Below are 16,742 nucleotides of genomic sequence, written 5' to 3' on the forward strand. Positions count from 1 at the left end.
ACTACTTTCTGCTTCGGCTCTACTATCTAACCCTCTCTCGCTGTCGCTTGGAAACAGGTACACATGGGCCTGACACTCTGGTCACTCATTGTATACTTCTGGCATAGCACTTCTTCGCCATCCATGATCTATGTACCTCGTAGGCATTGCAATCACCAGAACCATGTCCTTCATCGTTGCTAGCCATGTTTCCAAAGATTAAATCTAGTCAATTAATTCTAGACCTAATAAAATAAATAATGACATAAAAAGTCCTATATTTTGGAGGAACGTTGATTCATTCCCGGTGCGGCAAATCCCGGGCACTCGATATGTCCTAGTTTGTAGCACAAGTCATGCCAAAATTCACGGAAAATTTCGGCATGACCTTTGCTAAGAAGTGGACAAATTGAGCACCTGAAATTTGCCGGAACGAAAATGAATCAACATTCCGGCAAAACATAGTCCACTCGGCTTCAGTCCCTGGAGACAACAAAAGTCCACTTGGGCACAATCGAACCACTTCAATGTTGCATATAACAGGACCACTTAAGAACATGTACATGAGCAACTAAAACAATGGATAAACATGAGCAAACACTATTGAGGAATTTGCATATAACATGACCACTTCAAGTTTGGATCTCCTAGTGTTTGACACTTCAAGAAAGTCTACACAGATCTCATGCTCTCTCAAACTCAATACAAAAACCAAATATAGATGGATTAACCCTAGAAACCTAGAACCCTTACATATTTTTGTCCTAAATTGTTGTCCTAATATAAATTATTAAGCTTAGTTAACCAAATTAACCTAGCTAGTTCACTTAGTTATTTAACCTACCTAGTTAACCTACTTAAGCTAGCTAATTCTTAGGGTTCATAACTAAATACCCTTAAGTTAATTAACCTAGAGAGGAGGGGTGGCGCTACAAAGAGGAGGGCGTTGAGGGTGGCTCCGGTGGCGTCTACGATGGCTTCGATGATGGCGAGGGAGGAAGGAGCGTCGAGGGAAGCAGGGCGGAGAGGAGCAAACGAGGGTGGCTCCGGGGGTGCGCGTCTCCAGTGGCTGCTCCGGGTGCGGCTCCGATGATGGCGACGGAAGTGGCCATGGCGCGCGGCTCCTGTGGCGGCGATGGCGCGCGGCTCTGCTGGCGGATCCGATGACAGCGACGGAGGCAGGGCGAGGAGGGAGCAGGGGCGGCGAGGAAGAGGTTGGGGAGACGCGCGCGAGAAGAATGGGGAATTGGGGGAGGGATGCCCGCGCAGAGGGGCAAGTCAAATTTAGTAGTAACGCTCTTACCAAACAAGTGCTATAGCTACTTCGCTATAGTGCTTTTTGAGACAACGCGCTGCTGCTGCCAAACTTAATAGTAGCGCAATTTCGACAAGAGCGCTACTACTATACCAACGCTGTGCTGCTATCAAATTTAGTAGTAGCGCGGTGTCGATAAGAGCGCTACTACTATACCAAGCGTGGCGGCAACGGTTAGATCAGTCATAGTAGCAGCTTGTTTTACGAGGACGCGCTACTGCTATTTGGGTAGCAGTAGTGGGCTTATTGGTCGCACGCTACTCTTACATAGCAGTAGCGCTTTTTTTAACAAGCGCTACTGCTAAGATTCCGTGTATAAGCTTTTTCCTAGTAGTGTCATATAAAACTGCAATAATGATTATCGGTCTAGTTATTAGTTGCCTAGGACAATCTCGCAAATCATATCACCTCTTTTTCACACTCGCTATATTTACTTTATTGTTCTTTTATTAAAACATTACCTAACTTTTATTTCCACGTTCTTTATTACCTTGCAAACCGATATGTTACACCTACTATGTACTTCCAATTTCCTTCCCGCAAAATAGTTTCATCCTTGTTCTAGGTAAAGTAAGCGTTAGTGTGCGTAGAGTTACATCGATGGTGATGGAACTTAAGAGAATATTAGTTCTACCTTTAGCTCCTCGTTGGGTTCGACACTCTTACTTACCGAAAAAGGCTAGAAACGATCCTCTACACTTGTGGGTTATTAGGGAGCCTCAAGGACCTCCTGGGAGTGGATGGTTGCCGAGCAGACGCATGGAAGGATGGCAATCTCGGGAGCAACTTCCGGGGAGGCCGCCCAAGTTACACTCTCGTCCATGCCCACAACGACGAAGCGATAAGTGGTGGCGGGGCGGGTTGGAGGTCGACTATGGGCACCGGGAAGATGGCAGTAGTGGCGTCCCGGCGCGAGCATTCCGTCAAACAGGTAACATGCGTCCTTGTGATACACGCAGGGGGCGCCTCGTGACTGACTTATAGCACTTCCCGGGCCTTCGTGATGGAGCCGGAGATGTCGGGCGCCAATGAGGCATGCGTCGTGGTTGAGGCCATCGGGTGGACGAGCGGGGTAACCACGTGAAGGTCACCTGCGCTTGCAACACCCAACACTAAGCTTATCTCCTCCGCCTTGGCGCATAATACCTTGAGATACCACAACAACTGCTCATTGGCATACGTGGCATCCCACTCCGATGGTTTGACAACGGACATGGCGTCGCCGCCGGTGGAATTGGGAGAAAATCAGGAATTTTTTAAGAAGAAGGGTGGTGTGTAGCTCTGAATACGAGATGTAAGGTATCATATGCCTCTCTTACGATCTATTGCTATTACAATGGATACAAACTTGGATTACAAGCATCAATGTAGCTACAAGAATTGAAAATTAGGGACAACAAGAAAAAGAGGGACATAGGTAGGAGAAGGGAGTCGTCGGGTGCGGTTCAAATGTGATTCACTCGATGGATCTATTACTGTTAGAGTGGATACAAGCTTGGGATACAAGCATCAATAGAGCTATAAGATTTAAAAATTAAGGACAACAAAAGAAAAAGGGTCACATGTAGGAGAAGGGAGCCGCCGGGTGTCGTTCAGCTGTAATTGACTCGATGGTTATATCGTTGCTTTGCCTAGATACTTGTAGCTCATAGTGGTCAATGGTGCCAACTAAGCCCGACCCATATGATATCCATGGTCCAGCCCAAATACATGTAGGTGTTAAGAATTAATTTAATTCTAGTAATCAATGCTTAAGTCGGTTGTGGGGTTTAGCAACCGTCACTTACCGCCTATGTAATTACCTCCTTTATACTAGGGTATAAATACCCTCATATTCAGTTAATGAGATGACTCTTCGATCATTTGCTTTCATTCTTTCACACGTTATCAGCACGCTCGCCATTGAGCGCAACGGCGACCCTCGTCCCGACGAAAAAGCATCCAAGCGACAGCCTCGCCCCGTGAATGAAGAACAGGAGCACTGGCGTCCATCTATCTGGAATAATAGAGAACGTGAACGACGACGACATCGGCTTCATCTGGCGTCGGCCCCGCTGGACTGGACCAACGGCTTGGCCTCCGTCGTCGTAAACAGTGGCGGGCCCTCACGCGCTCGACCCCAACGAACTTCATGAGAGGAAAATCAAGGAATCAAGGAATGAATCAGAGTCATACCTTGATTTCATCGATGTTACTAACAAGGTGCTTCTTTCCAATTTTACCACGCATATACTACTGTAATTGCTATCTGAAATTAGTACCTTTAGCCCTCGTAGTTGCAGCGCACGGAGGCATCGAGCCTTTGACGCATCAGCGGCTGGTTCGGGTTTCTTACGTGACGTAGTGGCTCTACTGGTGTGGCTTCCCGCGGCCCGTGCAACACGGCCGCCTAAGCATCAAGCGGCGGTTGCGCGTGCCTCGGCCCTTGCGTGTCCGCGCTCCCGGTGGCCGACGAAAGCGACGACCATGGACGCTCATGTCGTGGCGGCGCCCAGCCTGTTGCCATGCCCCACTGGGACGGTTGGCACCGATGCCCTCTGGCGCCAGCGAGATATGGTCAGTGCGCGGCGCCTGCATCCTCCAACGGCCTTGCATGCGGTACCCTCCTGTCTGAAGATTCTTCCAATAAGAACGAGTGCGGCAGGAGCACATCTCGCTGCCGGTGATGCGGTCAGCCAGCCGTGGGTGTCTCTGCCTGTAATGAAGACAATAATCTCCATTATCCACACATAGCACGGGGGGAGAAAAATTGGGGCAACCTTAGGCTGGTCATAGTGGGAAGTATCATGCATATGTTACTATTGTATAATACTACCTTCATAATGCATAGTATCATAAACTAGTATTATAGATGACCTCATTTATTGACATGCATGACACATAGTACCTTAGCATTTAATATGCTATGGTATCTACCTATGTTACTCTAACCATCTCTCTCTTCTTTAATTATCTGCCACATCAGCATGTTTGCTAGTCCCAAGTATATGTTTCCACCTAAGTTACTCCCACTATGGTCAGCCTCATCCCTTTGGCGAATTTTAGTTTAACCCATGTGATTACTCTTATTCACAAATTAGTCTTCACACTTCCTGTACAATGCAATAAGCAATCGTGCTTACTGAAAATTATAGATTAAGCCATCAGCTGTTAAGTAAATTTGGATGTGAGACCATCATGAGGATGGTTATTGCAGACATGGTATTTCTGGAAAATGTTATATGTGCAACGTATATGATTTTAGTGCAATAACTAGATTATACAATTGAAATTAAACTTATTTGGAATCATAAAGTATTGGTGCCATCTGCTACATATTTTGCAGATTATCCATCACTGTCGTGAGATCTACGTTTTGTCATTTTGACAAGATGACTATCTTCAACGTGCTCTTCCAAATATTAATGTATATATAGCCTATCTTTTTATTTGTGAATCACAAGGTATTGATAACATCTATTGCACAATTCGCAGATTATTCATCACTACCATGAGGTCTACATCTCGTCAGTTTTACAAGATGATTACCTTCAAAGTGTTTTTTTTTCAAATATTAGTATTGGATGTGACTACCTCAAGATATCATAAGGTAATATTGGCATCTACTGCAAAGACTTGCAGATTATCCAATATTACTATGAGATCTACATCATGTCATCCTGGCATATGACTACCTTCAAAAGTGATTTTCTTAAATATAGCATAACATAAGGTAATAGAATTATGAACATCTACTGACAAAATTCAGACTATGTTTTCTATTACTGTGAGATCTACACCATATTGGTGATTATCTTCAAAGTGTTATCCTATATAAATTGAGGTCTACACATATGGCTATAAGGCATCAGCCATACTAGAATTTGCTCCTCCGAAGCATTCATTATTGTTGTTCACTAAATGATTTACTCTCATAGTAAATATTGTTTTGCACACTTGCTATATGCCGAAATGGTATTTTGTGCTAATATCAACTAATCAAGCCTCATTTTTCTTGAATATGTCATAGGAAATTACGTAAATATTTGCATTTACTTGTGATTTCCTTCTATTACATTGGTAACATATATGGCAGTCGAGCCTATGTCACTATTTCTAATTATACTGTCGTCCGTCCATCAAGATGGATACTATAATTTATAGCAAGTGTTTCCAAGGACTTATGAAATGTCAACATGACATTGTGATGATACTTTCATAGTGACTAACGAATGTTAAACATGCAAAGTCTATATGTTTTGGCAGTGACTCTAAAATCATACACTTCCTCAAGAATGAAGTCCAAAACATTAGCAACGATTTCATCACATGCACTATATTGAAGGTTTACACCCCATGATTCACCAAGCATCACCTTGGCGGATTTTGCTCAATAATATCATTTCATCCATATATTTTATTTTACTCCAAGAAGTTGAATTAATAATGCATGCTCATTTCATGTAACACATGGCTATTCTATTGATGCACATATGCATTTTATATGTCACCAACTTCACTTGGTTCTCAAACTAAGTACACAATGGATGAATATAGATTCACCTTGAATATTCGCTCAAGTGAAACATGCTGCCATGAGCACATCGCGAATGATCTCCCATTCGTTTTTCAAAGACATGAAGTCTTATTGCGGCTCACAATTCTGTCACCTTAATCAACTTCAAGTTGAGATCTCATGATCAAAATCTTCATATGCAGATCCGATTGAAAATCCATTAATACACTTTACATCCTCTAATGATGGGACTACCATTTTCCATGATGAAGTAACATGGAATTTCTTAAAATCATCAGACTCACCCCACAAGTGCTATACCATCATTTGAAAATCTTGTTGGTAGTGAATACCAAGTCAGTGGCGACAAAATATAGCCATGAGGACTTCAAAGTAAAGTGGTGGCTAAAAGATAACCACAGACAGAATTACTTCTTAATAGGGAATAGATCATTTTCAAATGATCACAAAGACAACTCTCAAAATTTTCAAATGTGTGGTTACACAAATATCGTACATATGATTACCAAATCCCTCAAACATATGGTCAAAGCACATAGCAAATCTATTAAAAGGCTAATAAGTTCATTGGGATATTTGAAAATTTGCAACCATACAACCAGAAAATATTCTGGTAAATGATGTTATCAAATGTTCATTAGAAGGAGAACCAAAAATATAGTGCAATGAAAGAATAATCAATTCTTTTGTGCAATATCGTAATTAATTTTTCAGTAATATGGGCGACCTCATGTAATATACTAATATTCCCAAAATATCATTAGCCTATAATTATGCTACCACATGTAGTGCAATGTCTAATATCCTATTGCTTGGACATTATATTTGATAAATTTTGAATGTATGAATCAATTCATACTCAGTTTGTTGCGTACACAATATTTTTTTAAATCTTACAAAATCTTTGGTTTTAAGCCTTACAATCCTGGTTTGGGGTTGATTAGAAAAATTATTGGCAATTCTATTGGTCATAATACTTACCCAATCATCAAATTTTATATGCACCGCATGTGCCATAGGGGAAATAAGTTTTAAGACACTCTCACCTTAAACATTCAAATGAGCCACTCATTCTTTCTTAAACACATTCAAAAGATATGTGGATTACTCAACCATTATGTGGTATTATATAGATACTTCATGGTACTCATGGAAACATTTATAAAATGATTTCAAGTGTGTCTCTTGTCACATAAACCATGAATGATATAACTAAATTAATTGCTCATATTCTCAAAGTAAGAGCAAATTGTCCTAAACAAGGGATAAATCCATTTGAATGGACAACTTCGTTGAACTCATTTCACAAGCAATGTCTGATTATACATAATACTTTATGTGCATACCCAGAATGGTTTAGTTAAATATCTTATCAAAGATAGTGAAATTAATAACATTACCAAACTTATAGAATTGTAATTTAATAGCCTCTTGCTAGATAAATATGGCGTTACACACCGTAAGTATGATATAAATCATACCAACGACATAGCATACTACTTTCCCCTTCTAGTAATTACGTGGAAATCAACAAAGTATTTCCTATCTGCGATAATCTGGTTACATACCAATATCACCACTCCAGCATACATCAATGGGCTCTCGCAAAAAAATAGGGATCTATGTGAGGAATAACAATTTATCCGTCAATCAAAATTACTCATAGCCCGTATGCTGATTGCATCAGCAATAAGGACATTTCCGGCATTAGGGGGAGATTAGTACCACAAACAACACCGAGAAATAAATTAGACATGTTATTGACATTCAGTCCTTATATCCACGTACTCAAAGAATCTGAACAAGAAGTTTAGAATCACATATTTGCAACTTATTGCAAATCTGCCACATACATTTACTAATGACAAAGGTGTCACTCAAATTTATATTCCTGCAGTAAAATGTCAGAAAGAGTGTAGGTACCTGATAAACCACTCTTCTCCCCAAATGAGAGAAAGAGGGGGAGAAATCTGACCACATGAGATATAATCTCGCATATGCTTCCGCGGAAACAGAATAAATCAAATCCTCAACTAGTAAATGTAATTCAACATCAAGTTCAAAGACACCTCACTGGATGCTCATCATCCAAAGCCCGACATAAATGCGCACAAATGTTTTGGTGTCGGGATATCGAAAGACCTTGAATCCATTGTTGTAGGAAATCACAAGGAGTTAAAAGGAATAAATACATTTCCACAAATTTCACCGATTCCTCCAGAATCATATAACATAAGTCTTCATTTGTCGACATATATTTCTTCTGAAAATTGCTAAAACCTTTTGGGCCCTGAACCAAAATCCATGGTAGAGTGCCTCTTGCATTCATATTGGTTCACATAAAAGGAAGCAAGTAATGAAGAATAGCACTCGCTCATAAAAGAGTGATATTTACCACAGTAATACCTACTACTCATAAGTATCTCCCATAAGGAATACTAAAAACTTCTCATTTGACTAAGTCAATGAGGTGGTGAGAAAGCGAGGCTTGTAGCAAAAGGGTTCACGCAGAGACCCGACATCAAATTATGATGTAACATACGCTCTTGGTATGAGTAGAATTAAGTTTAGATAATAACTATCATTGGTAGTATAAATAATATTATCCATGCAGTTAATGGATGCAGTAACTACATACTCATATGAGTTACTCGTTTTGGAAATTTATAACAAAGTCCCTGAAGGGCTTACAATTCCAAATCCAAAATAAATCGCAACATATTTGTGTAAAATTTCAGAAGTCACTCTATGGCTCAAGATAGTCAAAAATCATATGGTACTACCGACTAAATGGTTTTCTTCTTCCCAAGGATTACTCAAAGAATGATGATCGTTTGGGTGTTAACAAAGGAATCCCAAATTTGAATTCCTTATATCACCTCAGTGTATATCGATGTTTTCATCATTAATGTCTCTACAAGAAATTAACATACACAAAATCATCTCAAGACGAAAAATTTGGATTCAACCAAATTTAGCTTAAGCTTACAACTTGAGCATTCTCAAGAATACATATCAGTCTACATATATCCAAAACATATACGAGAAGTTCAGTGTGGATATATCATAACAACAAAAGACATGTATGGTCATACTACCTTTGATAAGGTACATACCTAGGGTTGATAATGAATAGACATAAAGACATGAAGTTCTATATCTCACTAATGTCAAAGCACTCATATAATTGCAAACTATGTCAGGCCTGACACCATATTGATATGTTTGTTTAGAGTGCAACCCCAACAAAAGGTACATCCTTGATATATGGAATATCATCCTATATCCGAAGCTCACTATAAATCTTGGACAATTCCATCAGAAAATACAAGATATGACCATGATATGAGATAATGATATTGGCTCTTTATTTGACCCCAACAACGCCATATCAATGACTGAATTTGCTAGAATAGCCTTCACACGGAAGTCATCCAAATGGATTTTAATGGTTATTTCCAGTTATCATTTTGACATAATTGTTTTATCTAAAAGCATTGCAAAATATGCACAATTCAGTAGAATGGTTAACCACACTTAAAATCATGTGGTTGAGATTCATGAGAATCACATAACTTGATTTATCAAGATACTTCCACTTGTGTTACTCAATACCTACAGGTTATATGAAGAGCAATATCATAAATCACATTGCTCGGAAATTACTTATCCTCACGGATTATAGAAAAGTGAGGAAATAATTTGCAAACAAAATATTATTATAATCTAACAGATTATACGCAATATCATGTTCATGTCAATGGAATTGGTATGAGACATCCTCCATATTTGCAAAGTTCACGGGGAGTAATCTCCCAAACTATAACCTGTTAGCAATCATCAGATTGCATATATTGTACTCTTTTTCCCTTGATGATTTTTTCCCATAATGGTTTCTCATAAAAGGTTTTTAATGAGACAATATAAACACAAGTATCCATATATACCATATCATTTTCTCCTTATATTTTTCCCACTGGGGTTTAAAGGAGTTTTCAATGGCATATCAGATTTCCTTTATGAGTTTTCTCTCAAAGTTTCTCATAATGGTTTTTAACGAGGCAGTATCTTCTCAAAGATCATATGTCATACTTTTTATTTTTCCTATCTGTTTTTTTAAAAGGAAGTACTTAAGACATATTAATTGTTCTCTAAACTCTCAATGAGTTTTCTCCTTTTTCAAAGGTTTTTTTCATATGAGTTATCAAGAGACAATAATCATTATATGTTGCATAATTTTTTCCTTATTTTTCCCACTCGGTTTAAAGGAGTTTTAGCAACATATCTACACTATTCTCCTTATATTTTTTCCACGGGGTTTTTGGAGGAGACTGTAAAGACTATACAAGAATTTCTCAAGATGAAGATGTTGAGCATTCTCAAGGCGGACATATATTAGAAGGATTCTATCAAGATGGTGCATATTCACCTAGTCAAGCATAGATTAAGTGGAGTATTAAGAATTAATTTAATTCTAGTAATCAATGCTTAAGTCGGTTATGGAGTTTAGCAACCGTCACTTACCGTCTATGTAATTACCGTCTTTATACTAGGGTATAAATACCCTCATCTTTAGTTAATGAGACGACTCTTCGATCATTTGCTTTTATTCTTTCACAGTAGGTACCAGGGGAAGGTCTCTGTCACGCCGAGCCACCGTGCATCTTGTTTTGAAAAGAAAAGAACCAAAAGGATTTCATGTCTTTCTTTAGCATCGATCGATGAGGTTGTCATTCATCATACGGCCATTATACTAGGCCACACACCATCCTCGTTGGTACACTTGTGCATATAGAACTGCTAGTCTTTTTTTCTTTTGATATTTTTTCCTCTCAACTTTCACAAAAAAATCATCTCTTTTTCGGTTCCTAAGCTATAGTGGATCGACGTGGCATGTGAAAGCAAAACAACCATGCCCATGCCATACTCGTCCAAACAATCCCAGTCTCCCACACACGCGCTGAACACGCTGACAAGCTGCTAGGCGCACGATACGTCGGCAGTGGGGATCACACATGGTCTCGCGGGGCCAGCGTGTCAGCCCCAGTAAGTCCCCGCCACCTTTCCGCAAAACCGCAAAGCCCTTTTATGCCATCCCCCACCCACGAAGGAAGCCTGCACTGCAAACGAGACACCCCGCGCCGCGTCAAGAACACACAGCACAGCACAGCGCAGGCACGGTCTGGGAGAGTGGCAGCGGCGAGGGCGAGCCTCCAGCCATGGCGGTGAGCAACAACATCACGGCGTGCGTGACGCTGATGGCGCTCATCTGCGCCGTCCCCGTCATCGCCTCGGGCGTCTGGTTCGCGTCGGCTCAGGGGGAGGAGTGCGCGCGGCTGGCGCGCTGGCCAGTGGCCATCCTGGGCGGGCTCATCCTGCTGGCGGCGCTGGCGGGTTTCGTCGGCGCCTACTGGAACCGCCGCCGCCTCCTTGCCTTCTACCTCTTCGCCATGGGGGCGCTCATCGCCCTCCTCATCGCGCTCCTCGTCTTCGCCTTCGCCGTCACCCGCGGCTCCGGCGCCTACCCGGTGCTCGGCCGCGAGTACGACGAGTACCGCCTCGACGGCTTCTCCATGTGGCTGCGCGGGTACGTCTCCGACGACCCCGCCAGGTGGGAGGGGATCAGGTCCTGCATCGCCGTCTCTGACACCTGCAAGAAGCTCGCCCGACAGGCCAGCTTCGTCACCGCCGACCAGTTCTACCAATCCCACCTCACGCCGCTCCAGGTACGTACAGTATTATCCATCAACCCAACCCCCAGTCCTTCTCGTCGATATACAGTAGTATTTTTAGTTGTTTTTTGCAGGACAAGTATATTTGAGTGTTAGCTGAATCTGAATGGTGCTACCATGTATTCTACTTGAACTAGCTAGGATTAACATTTTTATTACATTTGTTGCTTCTTACAGCCTGCAAGAAGCTTTTAGTACTTCTACTGTCGGTTGTTTAGCCATAGATTTTTATCATATATACCACCTCCTCAAACATAGGATTCCACAAAATGAACACGTCAAAATCGTCGTACTGTTTCGACTGAAACTGTTGCCATACTACTAGAGATGATGTGAGCAAACGCATCGGTAGTGACACTTGTAGTCGAAACAAGATGTTGAGATGTGCTTTAGAAGGATCCGGGCATCAGGTTATCTTGGCCCTCGGAGATGCTACTAGATGAGGAGGAGGGGAATCCATCCGGTGGCAACTTTCTGACAGGGCACAAAGAAAAGCGGTGGCCATTGTTCACCGTCACTGTGACGTGGGCCATTCGGCTTCTTCAAGTGCCAAAAACGCCAAATGGTCTAGAGGGGAATCCGCGCGTAGGCCCATGTAATTAATCCCTTTCGGGAACAAATCTTACACTGATTTAGATTGATAATAGTATAATTGAGTACGTAAGAGCAAGTACAATAGTATAGCCAGCCGCTGGCTATAAGCCATTGCCATGTCATCTATAGCCCATCTTATAGCCAACATGTATAATACTCCCTCCGTTCCTAAATATAAGTCTTTGTAGGGATTTTATTAATGGACCACATACGGATGTATATAGACATAATTTAGAGTGTACTTTCAATCATTTTGCTTCGTATGTAGACATCTAGTAAAATTGCTTAAAAGACTTATATTTAGGAACGGAGGGAGTAGTTTATTATAAAAGTGTACTACTTCTTTATTATATGGTCCACCTTTCATATTCACAAAATGCTTCATGTCATCTATAGTCCATCTTATAGCCAACATGTACAATAGTTCATTGCAAAAGTGTACTACTTCTTTATTATATGGTTCACCTTTTATACTTACAAAATGCCTAAGAGCACGTGCTAGAGAGCCTGCGTACCTTCTCTCTCATCTTTTCTTTCCTCTAACTAAACCAAAATATATTAGTTTATTTTTTATAGCCAACGGACTTAGCTCTATTCTACTTCCTCTAATGAGGAATTACTTGATGGTACGTCCATGCTACTTTTCACTCTATCCCCTGAAAGAGTTGCTGTCCCAACTCCCAAGAACAAGAAATGGACGGGACATTGCGGAGGACAAGGGTCGCATGGGCCGGTGCGTGGGGGCTTGTGATTAGTTCTAGAGTCGTGTGTTAATTACTCCTGCTATCATCTTAGTTCCGGTGTGGAGGGCACTTGATTGAGCTCGGTTCTGCTGTGGCCGCACGCAGCATCTCGATGTCCTCATGTGAGGAGGGTTTGTCTGTGTCTGTTTGCCCCCGCGTGTTCCGGAGCTTTGGTCTCTCAGACGTTCATGCATCCATCTCCATCTCTAGGAAACTCCACCTCACGTGATTAAGAGATAAGAAAAATGCTTCTGATCCAGCCACTGACGGAGATGGATGCGTGAACGTCGCAGGATGGCTGATTCCTGTAAAGTTTCTTAGCATAATAACTACGCTGAAACATGGACTTAGAGATTTCTTAGCATAAAATCTCTGACAAGACAACTGACGGAGCTTCTGGTGTGGTGTGGTGTGGTGTGGTGTGGACGCAGTCGGGCTGCTGCAAGCCCCCGTCGGTGTGCGGGTTCGGGTACGTGAGCCCGACGGTGTGGACGAACCCGGCGCGGCCCGCGGCCGACCCGGACTGCGGCCTGTGGAGCAACGACCCGGCGCAGCTGTGCTACGAGTGCGAGTCGTGCCGCGCGGGCCTCCTGGCGGCGCTGCGGAGCCAGTGGCACAAGGCCAACATCGCGCTCGTCGTCGCCACCGTCTCGCTCCTCTTCCTCTACCTCATCGGTTGCAGCGCCTACAAGAACGCGCACGCCGAGGCCATCTACCGCCGCTACAAGTGGTGATTCCGATCCCATCACTCAGGACCGCCATCGCCGATTTGCCGCATGTAATATGTTTGCTTCATCCAGTATTATTATTAGTAGCTTGGTACCTGGTAGTAAGCTAGTAGGGAATGTTTCCTGGTTTATGGTTGCCCATGCATGTTTCGTGGAGAATTTTAGCGAGACGCATGCGCTGTTGGTGTTGATGTCAATGTTTTAGTAATATGCAGTAGAGTTGTTCTTCAGATTTATGGTTATGATTTTTATTTGCAAATGATAGGTACCACATGTGTGGCACCAAGCACTACTCAGGACCTTAACAAGTGTCACATATGTGATACCAACATATGGCAACTTCGAACGTATTTTATGACAAATTTAATGACATGGGGCAATTTTTTTGAATCGCAAGTTTCAGTTATTTTGGGTTTGTTTTTTCTTTTCAGGTGTCAGCTTTCATTGTAAGAAAGTTAGTGCCGGAGTGCTTCCTGTTACCCGTATGACACCTATCATTTGAGAGAAATAGGATTACCCTCGACCTTTGCATTAAAATAATTCAGACCATCATCTTTATTAAATTATTCAACAGAGTATAACAAAAAAATACAAAGAACATCATCTAGTCCAATGAACTTGAGAAATTGCCCGCCCGCATGCTGAGAGCATTAATTGGTTCCAACTAGTTTAGGCATTCCACATCGCATACTGCATGGGTGTGCTCTAGGATCCATTGTTGTCATCTTCCGCTATCCAATCACCAGTAGGGATCATTGCATAGACCTTGCCAAGTCCATGTGTCGTCAATGTCATCATGATGTCACACAATGCCACCAGTCCATGCACATCAATTAACCCTGCGTCCAATGCCGAGACTCCATTGCCCCACGTCGTCGAGCTCCGTCGTCTTCAATGCAGTTGATGCAACATTGCTCCCACCCGCTGCCCCCTCCAATGAACCACTCCTCCAAAACAATCCCCTTGGGAGAAAAAACGACACCATAGTCTCCATTATATTCTGATATGAGAGACTCGGATCTAGTATTTTACACGGAATAGATGCCCTATGCAGGAATATGGGCATGCTATCTACACATGCCAATGAGCCAAAACGGTTCCCACCATCACAAAGTTCTCTCGACGAAGCCTTCGGGAAGGACATGATGCCTTGAGCGCCGACGCCGCCCCCCCCCTCCCCCAAGTTAGGGTTTTCACCCGCGAAGCAGTGACGCTAGAAGAGGTTAGTGTAAGTGCATCTAGTGCCCTTAGTGATTCTGGTACATTGAAGACTTATAGGATAGGCGACTAATGCGTTTGTGAGTGTACACAGACTCTATAAGTCGTTGAGGAGTCTGAGTTATTTGAAGAATATCAACCCCTAAAAATGATTGTCCTCAACTGAAGACTTTGATAATTCCTCGAAGACTTTGAAAGCGAGGAAATTGGTTTGTCCTTGAAGATATTGATGCGAGGACTTTGAAGCGTGAAGACTTTTGTTTTCTTAGTTTCATTTTTTTTTTGAGTTGTAAGTGTATCTAGTGCCCCTTAGTGATTTTGGTGGTTTGAAGACTTATAGGTTAAGTATCTAATGTGTTCATGAGTGTACACAGGATCTATAAGTCGCCGAGGAGTTTGAAATAGTCGATGAATATCGACCCCTAAAAATGTATATCTTCGGCTGAAGAAATTGGTCTTCTGTTGAAGAATTGAATCTCAAAGAAATTGCGATGAAATTGATATTCCTCATGAAGATATTGAAGATGAGGAATTCGGTGTGTCCTGAAGAAAATCAATCTGAAGACTTTGAAGCATGAAGATTTATTCCTTCTGTTTTATTTTCTTCACTCTTGAGTCGTAGGAACAGAGTACTGTTAAAGGGGGTCGAGGTAACACTTCGGAATGAATATCCTCATGATGCTCAACCCAAGCCTAATCCTACCAAAAGCCTCAAGTGAGGAATATGAGAGACATGAGGACTCTCACAGATGAGGGTCCCGACCGTTACTGCAATTCGCGCCACATCACTGATCTTATCCATACCAACGGTTATATTATTTAAGGGCATTAATGTGAAATCATGTCGGGATGCTCCCAGCTATAAATAGCCGTCCCCACAACCATTAGCTGGTTGGCCACTCTATTAGAAATTGACACTTGTCATAAGAGCAACCCAATTCCCGAGAGTCTTCGAGAGTAAATCATGAGTGAGGAAATACCCCAAACACCAAACCACAAACCAAAAACCAAGTGATTGAGCATCACTGAAGAAATTGTTCCTGTGTGGGACTGAAGCCTTTTACCTTTGAGGACTGTGCATCCTCCAGACGGTTAGGCGTCATGGTCTAGAGCAATCCAGCAGTCAATTGTGGATCGCCGGGTGACCAAGTTTGTGAGGGTTTGGAAGTCTTCCCTGAATACTTACCACGAGTGTTGGGCGAGAACTGTGTGTTCTTACCTCAAGGAGAATACGGTAGGGACTGTGTGTCCCGGGACTTTGTGTCTTTTGGTTTCAATACCAAGCCGCTCCAAACCAGATGTACAATCACAGCAGTTGGAACTGGGTCATCAACCATAGTCTTCACTGTGAAACGGGTTCTATTTCTTCAACTCTTTCAATTGCTCATATTGTATGTTGAAGATTTTCATTGTCACTATTTGAAGAATTCGTTGAAGACTTTCTCTGAAAATCCTCAACCCCATATTCTTCATGCGAGTTAATCCTCACCTTCTTTCTCTCTGCCTGCATACTGTGTAAACTGCTTTTCATATTCTTCACCCTGAAAACTGATGTAGTGATACTTTGCACCCTTAATCCTTTGTTGTTTCCGCTACAAGTTAGTTATCAGTGAGGAATTTCCTTAGTGATGAAATTCTAAAAATCTTCTATTCACCCCCCTCTAGTTGATATAACGCACTTTCAATTGGTATGAGAGCAAGGTACTCCCTTGTTCTGTGTGATTTTGGTTTAACCACCTGGAGTTTTAGTTATGTCGACTGCAGGCATGATCAAGGTTACTGCAGGATGTCCTATTTTCGAAGGAAAGGACTTTCCCTTCTGGAAGACCAAGATGCAAATGCATCTACTAGCTATTGACAATGATCTCTGGTATATTGTGGAACATGGTGTCCCTATCATCACTGCTACTGTCTCTG

General features: G+C 42.1%; 1 protein-coding gene across 1 annotated transcript; it reads left to right on the forward strand.

Annotated features, from left to right (window-relative positions):
- Positions 1–10,810: 10,810 nt before the first annotated feature.
- LOC123403363 (tetraspanin-2-like) lies at positions 10,811–13,997 on the forward strand. The gene is made up of 2 exons (XM_045097302.1): positions 10,811–11,536; positions 13,311–13,997. Exons 1-2 carry the CDS (start codon positions 10,826–10,828, stop codon positions 13,611–13,613), a joined length of 1,014 nt encoding a protein of 337 aa, XP_044953237.1. The 5' UTR covers positions 10,811–10,825; the 3' UTR covers positions 13,614–13,997.
- The last annotated feature ends 2,745 nt before the right edge of the window (positions 13,998–16,742 follow it).

The sequence above is a fragment of the Hordeum vulgare genome, chromosome 6H, assembly GCF_904849725.1.
Source record: "Hordeum vulgare subsp. vulgare chromosome 6H, MorexV3_pseudomolecules_assembly, whole genome shotgun sequence".
NCBI lineage: Eukaryota > Viridiplantae > Streptophyta > Magnoliopsida > Poales > Poaceae > Hordeum > Hordeum vulgare.

What these genes read in the sequence shown, in the direction of transcription:
- LOC123403363 (XM_045097302.1), top strand. Translation starts at nt 10,826, where the DNA reads ATGGTCTCGCGGGGCCAGCGTGTCAGCCCCAGTAAGTCCCCGCCACCT. An exon ending in CCCACCTCACGCCGCTCCAG is followed by an intron (nt 11,537 to 13,310) that starts GTACGTACAGTA and finishes GTGTGGACGCAG; the next exon opens with TCGGGCTGCTGCAAGCCCCC.